The sequence below is a fragment of the Acanthochromis polyacanthus genome, chromosome 17 (genome assembly GCF_021347895.1).
Source record: "Acanthochromis polyacanthus isolate Apoly-LR-REF ecotype Palm Island chromosome 17, KAUST_Apoly_ChrSc, whole genome shotgun sequence".
Taxonomy (NCBI): Eukaryota; Metazoa; Chordata; class Actinopteri; family Pomacentridae; genus Acanthochromis; species Acanthochromis polyacanthus.
Window position 1 is genome coordinate 22286772 of NC_067129.1, and position 18512 is coordinate 22305283.

Genomic DNA, 18512 nt, shown 5'->3' on the forward strand with positions numbered 1-18512 from the left:
TGATTGAGGACAGCATACGTTCAGTTTGGTTTCCAGCAAACATAAAGTATGGCTCTTTTCAAAGGAAGTATGAGCTGTACAAATAAAATGGTCTGATTAACTTGTATGAATGTGTCCATGCTATCAAGCAGAGCCTCTGGTCTAATCTAGATGTTTGTCTGTACCAAAGTACATTTCCTTTCTATACAAAAAGACCATGTTTCAAAAAGGCACAAGTGATGTTGGTAAAACACTTCTGAAACAGACAACAATATACAGTAGGAGATACTGAAATGCCTGTCAGTTTTTAACCCTTAGATGCACAAGTGATAGGACCCTACACTCTTCCATAAGTGGATCAAAAATGACCTGTATAAGAATCAAGATGTTTTTTATGCCATTTTTATCATTTGGTTAAGAATAATCATTTGTATTATTGTTTCTATTCTATTTTTGTCCACACAAGAATGATTTCATGTTAGAAATATGTTTATTTTTCACTTTATAACAGATTTTGATAATTGAAAAAGTAATAGAAAAATGTCAACATCCTTTATTGTTGGCATTTTTCCAGCATTACATACAACAATGTTTGCTAGCTTGGCTAGCTATAAAGTAGGCTAATTTGATGGTACATAATAATAATAACACATATTGTTTTATACAAGAGTCATGAATGTACATGTATGTTAAAAAATGTCAATTCGATAGCATCTCGTATCTTCTGAGGTTAAAAAAAAAAGTAGATAATACTTACGTACATGTATCAGTCACAGTTAATAAGAATCACATGCTTCCATGAAAATTCCGTAGGAAATGCATGCGGGTCATTTTTGATGTATTTATGGAAGCTTGAGGTAATAATACAAATATTATAAATTCTTAAAAATTATATCAAAAACTTGTTTATTGAGGAACAGCTGGAATATGAAATGATAAGAACTTTTCAGTACAAAAAGATATTGCAAGAAAACAACCTCATCGGGTCATTTTTGACCCACTTATGCATCTAAGGGTTAAAAGTAAATTCAGTTTTTTGCAAGAGAAGCTGTGCTGCTAGACAGAAAACTATAATTGAACCACAAGGGTGCAATTCAAGAGTTGTAGTTAGAATTTGAGAATGACAGATGAGATTGCACAGTGTTGCAGTGGTTAACACTGTGTTCTCACAGCACAAAGTTCTTGGTTTGACTTCGCTGGGGTCTTTCTGTGTGAAGTTTGCATCTTGTCCCTTTTCCTGGCTTTTCTCCAGGTACTCTGACTTCCTCCCACAGTCCAAAGAATCACATGGTTGGTTAACTGGTGATTTTAAATTGCTGGAAGTGTGAACATAAATGTTGTTTGTCTCTTTGCATTAGCCCTGTGAAGGACTGATAATCTGTCCAGGGTGTACGCCACCTCATTTTTGAAGTTCAGGTTTTAAGTCACTGACCTTTACTTTCTTTTTCTGGAAATTTGATACACATTTAGAGGTAGAGTCAGCATCCCACTCCTGAGGCCATTTGTGTGGCCTTGACAGGCTCAACACTTCCCTATAGATATTTTAAAAAGTCCTGGAGCTGTGCAGTTTAACATTGTTCTACGGACATCAGTGGTAGTTTCGAGTGCAGCTCAGTTTCACGCAGGTAATTTTGTGCTTGACAGTCAGATGAGGCCTCAGTGAGAAGCGGCGACCCAGCCGAGGCAGAGTGCTACATGTGAGCTGGGAATTGAACACAGCCCTGTTGCTACTTTACCGACAAGCCCCAAGTAATCACACTCTCGAGCTTGGTGCCGTCAATTAATTCAACCTCGCTTTCCCCCGGAACACATCCACTCCCCGGGCTGAGGGGGATAAGAGAAGGGTTATCCACATGACACCCAGCTGCAACTGTAATGAGCCTTGTTTTGTGTGGGCAGTATGAGGGGAATCTGAGTGCATGTGAATGTGTGTTTATGGGCATTGTGTGGGTTAAGGGGGTGGGCTCTGTAAATGTATGAGTGCATATGAGTTTATCTGTCTGTGGATTCTTACTGTGCGGTACAGAGCCCCAGTTTGATGTTTTCTGCTTTATTCATGCATTTTGTCCTGCATGCTTATTCACATAGAATTCAGTTTTCAGTTCAATCAGTTTCATTTTATTTATATAGCGCCAATTCACAACATAGCCCTAACTGGAATCTTTATCAAAGAGGAAAGTTTTAAGCCTAATTTTAAAAGTGAAGATGGTCTCTACCTCCTGAACCCAAACTGGGAGCTGATTCTACAACAGAGGAGCTGATAATTGAAGGTTCTGCCTCCCATTCTGCTTCTAGAAACTCTGAAAACCAGAAGTAAACCTACAATCAGAGAGCAAAGGGCTCTGTTCGGCTGATACGAGACAATAAGGTCTTTAAGAGAAGATGGAGCTAGGTCATTAAGAGTTTTATATGTTAGAAGCAGGATTTTAAATTCTATCCTGTTTTTTATTGGGAGCCATTGAAGAGAAGCTAATATGGGAGAAATATAATCCCTCTGATTGTCTGCTGTCAGAACTGTGGTTGCAGTATTTTGGATCAACTGGATATTTTGAAGAGAATTATTGTGATATAATTACACTTGTCCAGCCTAATGCATAAACTAGTTTCTCAGCTTAACCCTGAGACAGGATGTTCCTGATTTTCACAATATTTTCCAAATCAAAAATGCCGTCCAACAGACTTACTTTATGTCTGAGTCAAAGGACATATTGTGGAAAAAAAATAACTCTAAAGTTCGTTGCAGTAGAAATAAAGGGAAGGAAATGCCATCTACAATAACTTTCTGTTAAGACAGCATCAGTATTGTATGAATTTAGAATAAGACAATTATATGTCATCTCGGCCTTTATGTCCTTCAGACATGCCTGGAGTTTGACTAAATGATTGCTTTCATATGGCTTTATAGATAAATATAACTAGGTGTTATCTGCATAACAGTAAAAATGTATACAGTGTTTCCTAATAACGTTGTTCACGTACTGAAAGTGGAAGAATCATCATTACTATAAACAAATTGAAATTTTTCTGATCAATATGATTATACCAGTTTCATGCTGTTCCTTAAATCCTAATGACATTTTTCAGTCTCTAATAGAAACTCTCATATACTTTGCCTTCAATGTAGTCTAGCCTTCACAAATGAGCACTTTGTTGGAAGTACCTGTATCTTTCCTCATTTTCTGTATTCCTATTATAGGTTGCATATTTGTGAATATATCTAGGCCAAAAGGTGATGAAGAATAGCTCTTTTCAGATGCTGTTATTGTTGAAGCTCCATTGTGCTTCATATTATCTGCCTCATAACATACATACAGTATACATTTATCTTCACAATGAAACAAACACATGTATTGTGCTATAGTATATAGGTACACTTCTTTTATCCCCCAGCATTGCATTGATGCACTTTCTTTCTTTGGGAATTTAATCAACTTCAAACTACTACTTTAACCTAACCCAATTCTGGACATAAGACTCATCCTTGAATTAACCAAAGCCTACTCCTAAACTTTGATGATTATAGTCATTTAAAGGATTTGTGTTCAGAATGGTGGTGAGTCGCCCGGATGTAGCTGAGTGAAGAATTTTACTACAGACACAAGACATATGAACTTTTTCGACTAAAGTGAAGAACACATCAGCTTCTTTCAGAATGAAGCCAAAAGTATCAGTTTATTATGCCTGGTTCATACGTGACTCCTAACCATAGACGGTATAATAAAGAAAAATAATATATATATGTATAATATATATGTGTAAAGTACTGTATCATAAAGAAATAAATCTGGAGTCTATCCCAGCTGACTTAGGGTGACACCTGGACAGGTCACCAGTCTGTCACAGGGCTACATATACAGACAAACAATCACACTCACATTCACACCTGTGAACAATTTAAAGTTACCAATCAACCTGAGCATGTTTGGAGTGTAGGAGGAAGCTGGAGTACCCTGAGGAAAAACCCACACTGCAAAGGGTGGGTTTGCAGAAAGATCCCAGGAAGGCCGGGACACGAACCAGGGATCTTCTAGCTGCAAAGGGAAAGCGCTAACCGTCAAGCCACTGTGCAGCCCTATAGCTAAAGCATTTTAGAAAATCCGGAAAACATCTCTTGATCACCAGTTAATGTGCTCACAAGGATTGTGACTATCTGGCGTCAAGTGCGGCTCAGCCAGACCAAGCACATGGACTAACACGCATACACACACTTATCCATATGTACACCGCAGGCTGTCAAAGACTGTCAATACTCTGAGAGCATCTCGTCCTTCAGCACTCTCACTCCAAACAATAACATGTGAATAATGATTTGTCACTGAACACAAAGAGAGGCTTAGCTCAACACAAGTGAAAAACCAAGCCAAATACAGTCTCACTTTGTATCAGCTCCTCACTAATTTACTGGCAAACTGCGAAATTCAAACTTCTGAGCGAAGGCTCGCCTGACCCTCGCCTCCTTAAATTCGTTGTGGAATCACCGATCAGACTACAGAACAGTCAAGGGTGTTGCTTTTTGTATTTTAAGTATCATTACTCAAATTCAGTTACCATGGTGACACTTGAGGAGGTGTTTCTGCCCTTGCCACAGAAAAAAAGATAGGTAATTGGTAGTCTCCCTTTGTTTCCGTGGCAACAATAACTATGCCCTGCTATCCGCTCCTTATTTTTTTCTTTTCTTCCTTTTCTTCCCTCCCTTCTTTCTGTTGTAAAGGTAAATGTGGACCTTTCATCCCTCTTGGACAATGAAGACAAGAAGTCCAAGAATAAGAGGGGGGTCCTTCCCAAACACGCCACCAACATCATGCGCTCCTGGCTCTTCCAGCATCTCATGGTGAGGCAGACAGAGAAGTTCAGAGTGTGTGTGTTTGTGCTTGATTCCATAGAAGGAGAGAATGAAGTCTGACATGTGTTGAAGGAGGGATTCTGTTTAATGGTCAGAGAGCTGGAATTTTGATATAAAAAGTAGGAATCAGTCACGGAGCAACACACAAATGTCACTGATGACTGAACTGAGAGTTTCTTCTTTCTTTCAGCACCCATATCCAACAGAAGACGAGAAAAGGCAGATTGCAGCACAAACGAGTCTAACCCTTTTGCAAGTGAACAACTGGTAGGATGCTGTACACTAACCCTGTCTTGCGACAAGTGTCATGTACACATTAATATGAATACTATTGCCGTTGATATACGAGTGGAGGCTTTGCTTAAATTGAACTTGACAACCCTGAAGCTCCTCAACACGTTACTGACGCTGTGCTGCCATCTCCTGGTAGCACATGTAAAGCGCACCTTTACCAGGGATATCAAACTCATTTTATTTTAGTTAAGGGGCTACCTTCAATTTTGATCTTAAGTGGACCAGACCAATAAAATCATAACATAATAACCTATAAATAACAACTGCAAATTTTCCCCTTTGTTTTAGTGCAAAAATACACTCTGATAATGTTCACATTTAATGAACTATGGTTTTACACAACATTATGAACAACCTGAATTTTTAAAAAGAAAAATAAGTGCAATTTCAACAATATTTTGCGTCAGTTTGTTATTTACACATTACAACTTACAGATCACAGTGTATCTACAGTGGTACAAAATATGTGGTCACGGGTATCTGGAACTCAGCAATATAATCTTTTACAACTTGTCAGGATCTAGAAATCATTTATATCATACTGGAACTACTGCCTCACATTATATTGTTCAATCTTTAAATATTTTCACAGTACAGATTCATTTTCACCTTTGGAATTTTACATCTTGCAAAGTCTTCCTGCGGGCTGGATTGGACCCTCTGGTGGGCCGGTTAAGTCCCACGGGCCATATGTTTGACACCCCTGCGTTAGTCCCAATTGTGTCTCCATTCTTGTCATGCTTATTATACACAGTATGACTAGCTGATGGTGCGAGAATGTTAGCAGTAGATCCTTAAAGTCATGTTGACTGGCAGCAACCCACAAGGCTTGGCACCGTTTCCTACCGATGCTTTGACTTGGCCGTAACAGTTTGGCTCCTATGAGCGTGGCTCTAGTCTTTACACCTGCCCAGTTCACCCACACCCAAACACATGGACTATAAGAAGTGATTGTTCAGTCACCTTTAATATATCCCAGACACATCATTGTTACATAGGAGCCTAGTTTTCTATGTGAGTGGACATTTATTTCTGAAACAACAGTAAGGTGAATTTAATGTAGAGGTAGTAGCTAGTTATGTAGTTTACCAAAAAAAAAATTGGTGAATATATTGACACAGAGTGGTCTTGATCTGCTGATCTGCTATGCCATGGGGCTAAACAGATGTCACTGTTTCAAAAATCTTCATTTCTTTCTTGTCTTCTCACAGGTTCATCAACGCTCGTAGGCGTATCCTCCAGCCCATGTTAGATGCCAGTAATCCAGACCCAGCTCCTAAAGCCAAGAAGATGAAGTCCCAACACCGTCCAACACAGCGCTTCTGGCCCGACTCCATCGTGGCTGGAGTACTGCAGACTCACAGATCTCAGACAGGAAACAACTCAGACAGTATGCCAACACTAATATTTGCCATTACACCAAAAACAAGCACACCTCAAGTTTATCCCAGCTCCCTAAGGAATTCTTAACTTTTCAAATCTCTAGAATACATGCATTACCGGTTAAGAAGCAAAGCCTTATCGTGTGTGTTTTAGTCTTACCCACTAGGTGCCACTATTGATTCTTTCCTTTTACAGTAGTTAAGTGAGAAGATGTGGGGGTAAAAATAAAGCGCAAAGACTGTCATATTCTGGAAACAGATGTGTCCTGCAGGAATCATAAACTGAATCTAAAGTTGGATTTAAAACTGTTCTCAAGTCTCTTGAGAATAGTTAGAAAAAGAAAAAGAGGAAGCAGATTTCAGTCACCCAAGGGAGCCGTCTCATTTTTCTTGTCAAAGCCCAGAGTGTGTTATAGATTTAGTTGCTGGGTGTAATTTATCATCTGCTATCTTCACACTGCAGATAATGCAGGTAAGACAGAAGAATATGAAGAAACACTTGAATTTATTATTTACATATGCAATATAGAATGTATACAATGGCGAAACAGGCAAAACCACCTGCTGTACATCAAGGGATGACAGTTAGATTTCATCAGCATTGTTTATTAAAGATCCAACATAGATTTAGGAGCACAGTAGAGGCAGGAATGCATTAGGATTTACATAGGCCTTGTATACAGTGTGCAACATCACTTAAATGCCAAATGACTTCACTTGTACCACATTATAGTAAGTTAGACAGTAGAATATTAAAATAAAAAAAGGAAATAAGTAATAGTTTACATTTCTACACTACCATTCAAAAGTTTGGGTTCCATGAGAAATGTCCTTATTTTCAAAGAAAGACTTTTTTTTTCAACGAAGATAGCATTATATGAATCAGAATCCAGTCTAGACATTGTTAATGTGGTAAATGATTATTTTAGCTGTAAACGGCTGATTTTAATGAAACATCTACATAGTGGTGCAGAGGAACATTTCCATCAACCATCACTCCTGTGTTCTAATGCTACATTGTGTTAGCTAATGGTGTTGAAAGGCTCATTGGTGATTAGAAACCCTTGTGCAATTATGTCTGGAAAACATTGTCTGAGTGATCCTAAACCTTTGAACGGTAGGGTATCTGTTCAGACAGCGTGTTTGTGAGGTGTTTAGATCCAATTTCAATAGCCTCAGTTTTGTATGAATTTAAAATAAGACAATTATACATCTACCAGCTATTTTATTGTCTTTTAGATATGTTTGGATTTTAACTAAATGATTGATTTCATTTGGCTTTACAGATAAACAAAAATAAATTTTATCTGCATACAATGAAAATTATAGTGTTTCCTAATAATATTGTTCATGTACTGCAAGCGAACGAAGCATCATTACTATAAACAAACTGAAATCTGTCTGATAAATATGATTTGAACCAGTTTAGTGCTGCTCTTTTATTCCTAATGGCATGTTCCAGTCTCTAAAAAAATTGCCTCCAAAATATTTTAGCCTTCACAAATGAGCACTTTGTTGGAAAAAATGAGTACCGTACGCCTTAAACTTTTGTATATTAAAAATACCCACAGTTGCAACTTAATGCAGCTAAACTCAGTACACGTCCCATTAGTGATACAGCCACACAAAATGATATTGTAGGAAAAAACTTGATAGAAACGATCAATCGTGATTCACCCTACCTCCCTCTCCTCAGACCCGCTGAGCATGGACAGCCTCCAGTCACTGTCCTCGGACTCAGCCACCCTGGCCATGCAGCAAGCCATGCTGGGAGCAGATGACTCCATGGATGGCACGGAGGAGGAGGACGAAGAAGAGGAGGACGAGGAGGAAGAGGAGGAAGGAATGGAGGAGGAAGAAGAGGAAGAGGACGGAGAGGAGGAACACGACAGGGGAGGCAAATGTCCAGCAGGGTAGGGGAAGGAGAGATCTGAGCATGGAGCACAGAGAGGAACTGGAGTAGTCCACTCAGAGAAAGACCTAAACTTTGACTGCAGTCGTCAAGTTAATACATCCTCATTCAGACTCACCTCGCATGACTCTAATGTGGAGTGACTCCTAAGAGCGTTTGAGGGCGTGTTAAGTCTTCATCAGAAACTCTTGTGCAGAGCCTAATCAGACACAATGACCATCACAATCATGATTATAGAGGCAGAATATTAGTTTAACAATGAATTTGTGTTGTTGCATTTTACTATTGTATGTTCCCATGCAGTGAGCTCTTGAAATATTTGGATAGTAGCACATTTTTTGTACTCTGTAGGTCTGGCTATTTATGGAAAGAAATGGCACAGGAACTAAAAGGATGAAAAAAAAAGTACTGTCAGTTCAAAACTGAGGATATTTTTAAGCATTTTAAGTGACAGGTAAAGACATTGAGTGCCTGTCAGAGAGACAGCGTATTCTGGAAAATGAAATGCTTGCCAGAAGAACAAGGAATAGTTTCACATGCATCAAAAAAGTAAAAAATCTTTGCACAGTGACAAATTTTGACTGTATGTGTAAACAAAACTGAATGTAATCTTTTGGCACCAGGAATTTGTTCCAAAAAGGGCTGCAGCTTCTGTTTTTAGCAGTTCATTTCATATGACTGTAAGCACTCTTCATTTTCAACTGACAGTCCACGCTTTCACTTTGCAGCTAATGTGCCATTTCACGTCCTAAAAAAGAGCAAAGATTAAAATAAAGGATGGTGGGAAGGGTGGGATTGTGAGGGGTGTGTGTGTAATGCTGTCCAGATACCTGCAGAAGTGACTGTATATGTTGGCTTCTACTGCTGGGACATCATTCACGCCTTTTAAATGACTCATAGGTTCTCAGGTCGAAAAGCGCTCTCATTTGACGTGTTCCTTCTCCATGAGAGAAACACATGACTCACTGCTGCAGAAAATCTTTTCAAGCATGACTTTTAAAACAATCTTAGTTTCAATTTTTTCCTTCTTCTCCCATGAGCAAAAAAAAAGAAAAACTGTAGTAAACCAGTGTATACTGACTGCACATATAGTATGTATATTGGATTTTTCATATGTTTGTATTCTGGTGTTGAAGGTTTGCATATTTATTCAGTTTATTTTTTGTGTGCGCGTGTGTGTGTGTGTGTGGCCGCAGAGTAGCTCAAAGAACAAGACGGTTTCTGAATAAGGCTGATGAAATAGCTCGTGGCCACGCACATACGTACTCGACTCCAACCATCGACTCGTAGAAAACTGCTTGTGTATTTTTCTGACCTTGGGTGATTTTGTCGCAGCATAAGAGCCCGGTGAGCCCTGCCGCTCACTCCAGACTCAACGACGACAGAAATCACACAGAGATGGCCGGTGACTTTGGAGCCGATATCATGTACTGACAAACTTTTTTTAAGGAAGAAGACACTTTCGAGGAAACTAAGAAAGAGATAAGAGACTTAAGTACTGACGTCTCTTTCCATTTTACGTGAAGGCTTTTGCAGAAACTGTGAATCAATTTCAGCTCTCTGTTTTGTACTAAAACACACAAATGGACTCACTTGTTTCTAATGTGAAGATGTCTAGAAAAGAAGAAAAACCCATGTTAAATTGAATGTTCTGATTGTTCATTGTGAAGTACGTTGCCCATTAATATTCTGTTCTCAATTGCTTTTTCTTTTTCGTAATGGATCTTCCAAAGCAAGTGAGAGACTAGGGGACTATTTCTATTTCATTTGTACACTTTGTTGTCATAATCTATTGTGTTTCAATAGACCCATTTTAATAATTAAAACATGTAAAGGTACCGCTTGTGACTCATGGAAGTTCTGCATTTGTTTAGGTTAAACAGACGCATGCCGGTCTGTGAATTCCCACACAGAAAGCAGGCAGCTTGATTCTTGAGGTTATTTCGACTCTAAACTGTTAGCACTTAGCATTAGCACTGCATCACAAAGGAGCAAAACTGATGCATGCGACACTTCCAGACAATCTCAGGCTGATTCTTGAAACTATATTCCCAGATTACAGAGTTAGTAGTCTAAATATGGGTTCTTCTTCGCCTGTTTTCCTGTCACACAAGTAGCCTTCCACCCACTAGTTGTTGCTCGAGCCTGTGACTGAACTTGCTAAAAGACACCCACCCAAACTCTCAGCCACCTTTTCAGCTTAAAAAAAAAAGTCAGCAGAGCTTTTCAGCTACGTGTTTCTGAGATTTGGCTTCTGCTTCCTCGGAGTAATCACTGCATTGTCTTTTGTTTTTTGCACAGCTTGTATGTGTTTAATTCCGTTCTCGTGCTGCTTTCTGCCCCTCTATAAAAGGTCAAACTATAATTGCAGCGCTAAAGTATCTGTTATTGTCCTCCTTTCTTACTTTATTCCTCCTTCAGACACACTTTCTGAGAGGAGGAATGTGAGCTGCAGTGGGCCTACATGGTGTAGGATGCAACATGTGGTGAGGTGATTAGGAGATTGATTAACATGAAGAAGCAGTGGTCCAAAGTTCTTGTGTGTGGGAGAGAAATCAGCCATATTTACTGAAGTGGTCTAATAGAGTAAAAAATGTAAAGTACAAATAAAAAGCCTTGTTTGAGACCATGAACATCCCAGCATTTCTTCGATAATTATTCCACAAGGACTGTGAAAAATGGGCAGATGAGGAGAGTAGCCGGTGGCACTTTCTGAACAGTAAAAACACTAGTTGGAGAGCAAATGGGGTAAAAAGTGAATATAATAATAACATGTCTATACAATAGCTATAGTGGGCGGTATCATGGGATTCCATTAGTTATATTTACTGTGGCTTCACAGTCAGGTTGTTACTTTGGTTCACTTTAGGCTGGCAGTATTAAAGGGTCAATGAATAACAATGGAAGAATTTTCAACTCCAGCTACTCTTTGTATTCTTTTGAAAAATGATTTGTGAGGTGATCCTGTTATTTTCTGTTATATACCAAGCACACCAGCATGCACAGTGGCACGGTAGATAGCATCATCGCCTCACAGCTAGAAGATTCCTGGTTTGTGTCTTGGCCTGGACTTCAAATCTTTCTGCATGGAGTTTACATGTTCTCCTTGTGTATGTGTGGGTTTTCCCGAGCTTCCTCCCACAGTTCAAAAACATGCTCAGGTTAACTGATGATTCTAAATTGTGTGAATATGAGTGTGTCTGTCGCTCTGTGTAGCCAAGTGTTAGACTGATGACCTGTCCAGGCTGTCCGATGCCTTCACCCGAAGTCAGCTGGGATAAGCTCCAGCCCCCGATCCCAATGAGGGTTAAGCGGTGTGTACATAATGGAAGGATGGAAGGTCACCAGCACAAAGAAACTCAGATCCCTTATGCGTTTAGTGAAAACATTGTGTTGAGATAGCAAGATGGGTCAACACAGAGCCCTCCATCCAAAATCTGATTTGGCAAAAAGGTTCATCTCGACTCATCTGTTACGCTAATGCAATACCACATCCACTGGCAATCACATACATGCATTTTGCCTTACAACAGGAACGCTGTATTTCTAATGTTCACCTGCTGGGATAAATTCAGTGTCACTGCCTAATGTTGTTCCAGGGTTAAAATCTCCATCTGAGGATTCAGGCTTCTGACAAGGCTTTCATCCATTATCTGTATTATCTGTACACCGCTTAATCCTCATTAGGGTCGCGGCGGGCTAGAGTTTATCCCAGCTGACTTAGGATGAAGGCAGGGGACACCCTGGACAGTTCACCAGTCTGTCATAGGGCTACATATAGAGACAAGCAATCACTCACATTCACATCGCCTACAGACAATTTAGAGCCACCAGGTAACCTGAGCATGTTTTTGGACTGTGGGAGGAAGTACCCTGAGAAAACCCACGCATGCACAGAGAGAATATGCAAACTCCATGTCGACAGATCCCGGGGGGCCCGTCACGCGAACCAGGGATCTTCTAGCTGCAAAGCGACAATGCTAACCACCAATTCACTATTCAGCCTTTTCAGTTCAATTCAGTTTTATTTATCGAGTGCCAGTTCATAATTTCAAGGCAGTTTACATAGCGAGTTGAAGATTTTACAAAACTATACAGAGAAACCCAACAAATCCAACAATTTCTTCATGAACACTATTTACCAACAGTGAAATCATAGGATTTTAAGATAACATGCACCAACAGCAACTCACATCTAGTGTCGTATACAGTATAAATCATTTGTTACTGCCTTTCAGCCCTATTGCGAAAATAGTACGATCATTATCTAATCTGTCACTTCAATTATTTAAGCTGTAATAATCAAAGCTTTTTGTACACAGGATGGAGTAAAAAATAATATGCAAGAGTGACTCATAGTGACAAACAGACCAGATTCTGCAATTGCCCTCAGCTTTCAGGCACATTTGCTGTTTTGTGTCTACAGCCTACAAGCTTTGGTTGCCACTTCCATTAGCATCATTTCCAGATGCAGCAGCAGCACAGTGTACATTATCTCTTCAGTAGCGAACTGTAGCAAAAGTCTGCGAGTAGCTTTTGAACATGGTTTGTCAATAGTCAAAAAAACAAAGCTGCTGTTTGTGTGCTGGGACATTTTTTTTCTCCGAATAGAGAGCCAGTTTAACAAACCAGGCGTTAGTCAATGTGATAACATACTGTAGCTTGCCTTAACGTACAGTATGAATTATTGTTGCATCAAAACTCCTGCACCTCCGTGTTGTTCTCTGTATGTCATATTGAATTTTTCTACAGTGTTCGCTTTTCTCTCCAACGCATGTAGAATGAGGGTCAGAAACAGGCTTATTGTATGGTACGGTATCTTAGCAGAAGCTCTGAGGCTGGAGCTCAGTAAAAAATAGAATCAGAATGACAGAGGCTGAAAAAGCCACTGGCGATGGTTCACTTGTTTGAAGTGGGCCAAAGCCAACATGCTTCACAGTGTGGACACACACACACACACACACACACACACACACACACACACACACACACACACACACACACACACACACACACACACACACACACACACACACACACACACACACACACACACACACACACACACACACACACACACACACACACACACACCACTGCAAGGCACTGTTGAGTACTGGAGGTCTGCTGCAGTCAGTGCCATCTGGGCGCCTACATGCTCCCAGATGTCCTCTCTTTAATTAGAGCCAGACCAGGCTCGGCCTGGTCCAGCCCAGATCCAACCTCTCATTTACTGAGCCCTCCCTGAATACTTAAGGATCTTTCCAATACTGTGCAGATCTTTAGAGGAACTCTTTGGCTCTGGAAACTTATTTTTTAACAGTATCAGCAGAGAAAGTTGGAATACATAAGGTAAGGTGGCTATAGCTATTACCAAGTACAATACTTCCTTAGACCAGGGTTAGCTGCATTTCTGATTGAATTTTCTCTTAGCCGAAGGACGGATTCAACACTCTTGAGATTTTCTTTTATTCTATTATTTTTTTTATTTATTTTTATTACTGTAGATTCAAAGGAATTTCTGCTTTATTGTATCATATGTATTGAAGAATGACAGGGCAGATGAGATAAAGGCAAACAGTGACAGAGGTCAGGAGTTTGATTTGTACTAACAGCACTTAGAGTACACAATATCTTCCTTTCCTCCTTGACTGTGTCAAAAAATAAAACCTTTTCCTTATCGCTGGGTAGGTGTTCAAAATGTCCATCGCCCAGGCGGCGGCCAAGGCCATGCTATCTGATGCCCTGCTGCAGGACAGCTCCGGGATACATCGGATCAACCACCTGGAACTGGAGCTTCCTCTGGACAAGGTCATCAAGTATGTGTCTGTCGGCCTTCCGCTGATGCTGGTGTGCATGGCCTTTGCCCGTGAGATCTCCCTGGGTGAGCAACTCTCTGTCCATAAGCTTTTTGAAAACTATATTAGAGCGACTGTTTTGTATTCCATTTCCTTTTGCCTTGAATTATACTGTATATTCATGAGTGCTCTTTTTTTCTCCATGCTCCTGTTTTGGCTTTGTGGTCTGTGTTTCTGCTACATTGTTAGTCTCCTCTCTATAGTAATTATGTAATGTTCATCCTTGAATTGCATATTATTGACTTGCAAAACTGCATTTGGTTGAGCCCATGCTCGGGAGAATTATCATGCATATGGAAATACACACACTTACTTTCCTTCCAGCTCATGGAGCTTAATTCCAAGTTAACTCAGAGGTCGAAACATACTATAAAAAAAGTAAAGCTCAAGTTAGAAACATGACTAGTGAGCATGTCTCGGCTTTTGTCTCCACACCCACATACATCCCCTCTGACGGTTCCCATGTAAGGAAGAGAAATATTAAGGGCAATAACAATGGGAGCCATAATTATACAGCTCTTTCCAAGTGGGAGGTAAGACTGAAACAGCACATATCATTAAAGGAGGACGACTGCTAACCCTGTTAAGACCTTCTCAGTACAATAGAAACCACATAAGCAATAAGAACGACACAAAGTAACAATAGACTCATTATCCATTCAGCAGTTTATTGGCATTTACTGATGTTTCAACTCGAGCAAAAACACCTGATTTGAATGAAGTAGAGTCTCAACCTGTATCCTTGATAGTTTAAATAAAAGAAAAAAGCTCCACTGCCAATATAAAATATGTGTGGCAAGTTCACAGTGCAAGTCTACTGCTGAAGAGACTGACTCCCTTGACTTTGAACTAAACGTCTTCTCTCTCTGAGCTGGTCTGCAATCAGCCTGATGCTCCTGATGCTAATTGCCACGAGGGATGATTGAGTGCAGCGTTCACTAACGCTGGCACACTGTAATTACAAGGCGAAGTTCTTCGATGGCAGCTTCCCTCTATTTGAGTCAAATGAGAGGATGCGCTGATTAACCAGAGGGGGGAGGGTTGAGGGGGTGCATAGGACACGATGTGGTGCTGGGGTGCGCAGCTCCACTGATGGATCTTGGCTGCCTATCTGCTGGGTTGTCAGTTTCACAACAGTGCTTGATTGTGCTGCTGTCTCGAGTCTGGTTTACTCGCACCTGGACTCTCAGCCAAGAAATCTTGTACAAGGCACAAATGCGGGGATGATCTGCCAGTGTTAATTGGGGATTGGGAGGAGGAGATAGGAGCAGTGGCAGAAATTCTCTCTCTCTCCCTTTGCCAAATGTCTCACAGGGGTGGGGAGCTGAAGGAGGGAATATTTTACAAGATTTCATGAGTAGGCATGTGCTGTCATTTTTTATTTAAAGTGATTTGGCAACGTGTGTGCTCACACATGCACTCACAAGCAAACCGTCTATCCATCCATTAGATACATAATCCTCATTAGGGCTACGGGAAGGCTGGAGCTATCCCAGCTGACTTAGGACATCCTGGACAGGCCTCCAGTCGATCACAGGGCTACATATAGAGACAAACAATCACACTCACATTCACACCTACGGACAATTTTAGAGTTACCAATTAACCTCAGCATGTCTTTGGGCTGTGGGAGGAAGCCGGAGTGCCTGGAGAAAACCCACGCATGCACAAGGAAGGAAAAATAAAAAGACTTATTATGGCACATTGTATTTCTCACTGGCAACACCCTCTAATGGCCATTGAAACAACAATAACAAAGAATGAAATGCAATAGAGTCAGACTGTTGGTATAGGGAGGAGGTTGGGGCAGATGGATAGCCAAACAGTAGACTGTAGCACTGGAGACTATTTCTTTTTTCATGTTTCAGATTTAAAGTCAAGATTTATTTTAACCATAATTTTTGTACAATCTTAACCACATGTTTATTGTTGTAACTATGCCCCTACCCTTAACTGTGACTCAAACTGGACAGTAATGAGATAGATTGTTAACCCTAACCTACCCCTCACTGCTCACCCCAACACTAATCTAACGCTGTCGAAAGCTGTGCATGTAATTTAATGGTTTTCTGTCATTCCTCTCACTTACAAGTAACAAATGCAATACACTTCTATTTTAGTTACTCCAGCTGTCAATAGTGGGGACATACAGGCTTATGATTTACCAGCCAAAGCATATTTTCCTGTTTCGCGTAAATCGATTCATGTTTTACCAAACACAAAGTTATTATTATGCAGCACCCCTTAAGGACAAACTGGGACTCTGACTTGCACGACAGCTGAACTTTGAATGGCAGGAGAACTCTAAAATGTAAGGATTAGAAACTTAGATTCCAAAATAAGTACAAAAATGTGACACTGCGGCTTGGCTTATGTACGTTTATTACAGTTGATGATTTTATCTTCAATCCAATATAGAACTGTTGTAACGCTTTCATGCAACATACATGACACATTAAAGAAAAGGGCATATTTTAGGAGAATATATATAAATAATATAAAGAAATAGCTCAAATACAACCATCTGTGATATCAAAATGTGTGTTAAATATGTCTGTATGTCTAAAAATGTGTAACGCATATTCGCATGGCATTTTCCTTTAGCATGCATTATACGAGGACACAAATGTTAAAATAAGCATGGTTAATCAGATGAAGCACAAGGTTTACACTACTAAGTTCATTGTCAGTCTAAACATTGAAGCTGTATCCTTGTCTTTCTAAATATCTGCACATTTAAACGAATACACTCCATCGAAACCTAAGCAGCCATAATTATATTTTAGGTGTCACTATCAATGACGTTAATTTTAATTTTGAAATGTGGCAGATTAATTACACACACATACGCACCTTTAAGATAATTGGACCATGTAGCAGGCTATAATGAGAGGGTCTGGCAGGAGAAATCACACACTGACAGTAAATTAGTGTCAGTATGTTTCTACTTACAGAGAGCTGTGCAGATGTGGAGGGTGCAAAGGGGAAAAAATAGAACCGTTCTCTTGTAAGACTCTGCAGTAGGTGGGGCACACCCTTACAGTTTGCTAACCCAAGCGCTCTGTTGAAGGGTGGAGCACCCTTGGGAAATGACAGATGGGTGTGGAGCCTGAATTTAAGTGGTTAGACTGTATGTGGTAATATCAAGGTGAACTAAATATAAGGTGGAGAAACGCAAATTTGGAACGGAGATGCTCAGGGTTTTTAAATGCCAGGTTGCCATTTGGAAACATGTGATTTCTCTGGTGGAAATCTGTACCGCTGAAAGGAAAAGGGCACGTGGAAGCTCAGATGTATGTATTATAGACCTCCAGTCGTGAGTACTGTGTGCATGTGTGTGTGACAGAGATATCAAGTAGTGGGAAATATCTTACAGGCACACTGATAAATCGGGATTAAAGGAGTTTGCAGTAAGCAATTCTCCATATTAGAAGATAATGTTACACATCAACATTTGTTTATTCTGCAGGGCCTCAGATCAGCTGTTTCCCTCCCAGCAATTTCACCATCAAGCAGGCCAGCTACGTAGACACATACTGCTGGGACTCTCTCATGCATCACGAGTTTGACAGTGATGGGAACTTTGAGGAACGCTCTCTCTGGGTGCATAAAGTAAGTTTAAAGATTCTGATCAGGCTCCCTTGACTTGTTATTCCCTCCCAGAGTGACAAACTGCTGGCAGACATATGCCGAAATTTTTTCCTCCTAAGTGTAACTTGCAAAACCTGAGTTGAAAATGTCAGTTTAGACCTTTAATAAGAAGCAGACAACAGTTTTTTTTTTCCCTAAAACAATATTCAGAGCCTGTGCAGCTGACAGTGAAGGCCCTGTGACAAACAGGAGAGTCAGGTTAAGCAGAGATTTGTGCTTCTCCATTTGTAATACTCAGTTCTAAAGCCACTTTTCCGGTGACACACCAGCTTCTTTCAACTATTTTCTGCTGCTTTGTCTTCAATTTCCCTCAAACTGTGTCTTCTTTGTGTTACAATTCTCTCACGCTGTCCAGATGTTTCCTTACTCTCTTTTGGCGATGGCTGTGTTGATGTACCTACCGGCTCTGATCTGGCGCCAGCTCGTCATGCCCACACTGGGCTCAGACCTGCTCTTCATAATTGACGAACTAGACAAGTCGTACAACCGCTCAATTCGACTGGCCCAGAGCATTCTGGATATGCGCCAGAACACGATGAACCCGCTCACATTTCAGGCCGAGCTGCAGAGGTAAGAACCCCGGGACTGCTTGG

General features: G+C 40.3%; 1 protein-coding gene across 1 annotated transcript in view; it reads left to right on the forward strand.

The window, feature by feature from the left end:
- LOC110952294 (uncharacterized) overlaps window positions 1-18512 on the forward strand; it is a 133910-nt gene that overhangs the window by 113993 nt on the left and 1405 nt on the right. Inside the window, 9 exon segments of the mRNA XM_051937917.1 lie at window positions 4691-4810; window positions 5013-5089; window positions 6328-6506; window positions 8195-8408; window positions 8410-8457; window positions 13191-13197; window positions 14102-14294; window positions 17738-17880; window positions 18275-18489. Of these exon segments, the coding sequence (XP_051793877.1) occupies window positions 4691-4810; window positions 5013-5089; window positions 6328-6506; window positions 8195-8408; window positions 8410-8457; window positions 13191-13197; window positions 14102-14294; window positions 17738-17880; window positions 18275-18489 (1196 nt within the window).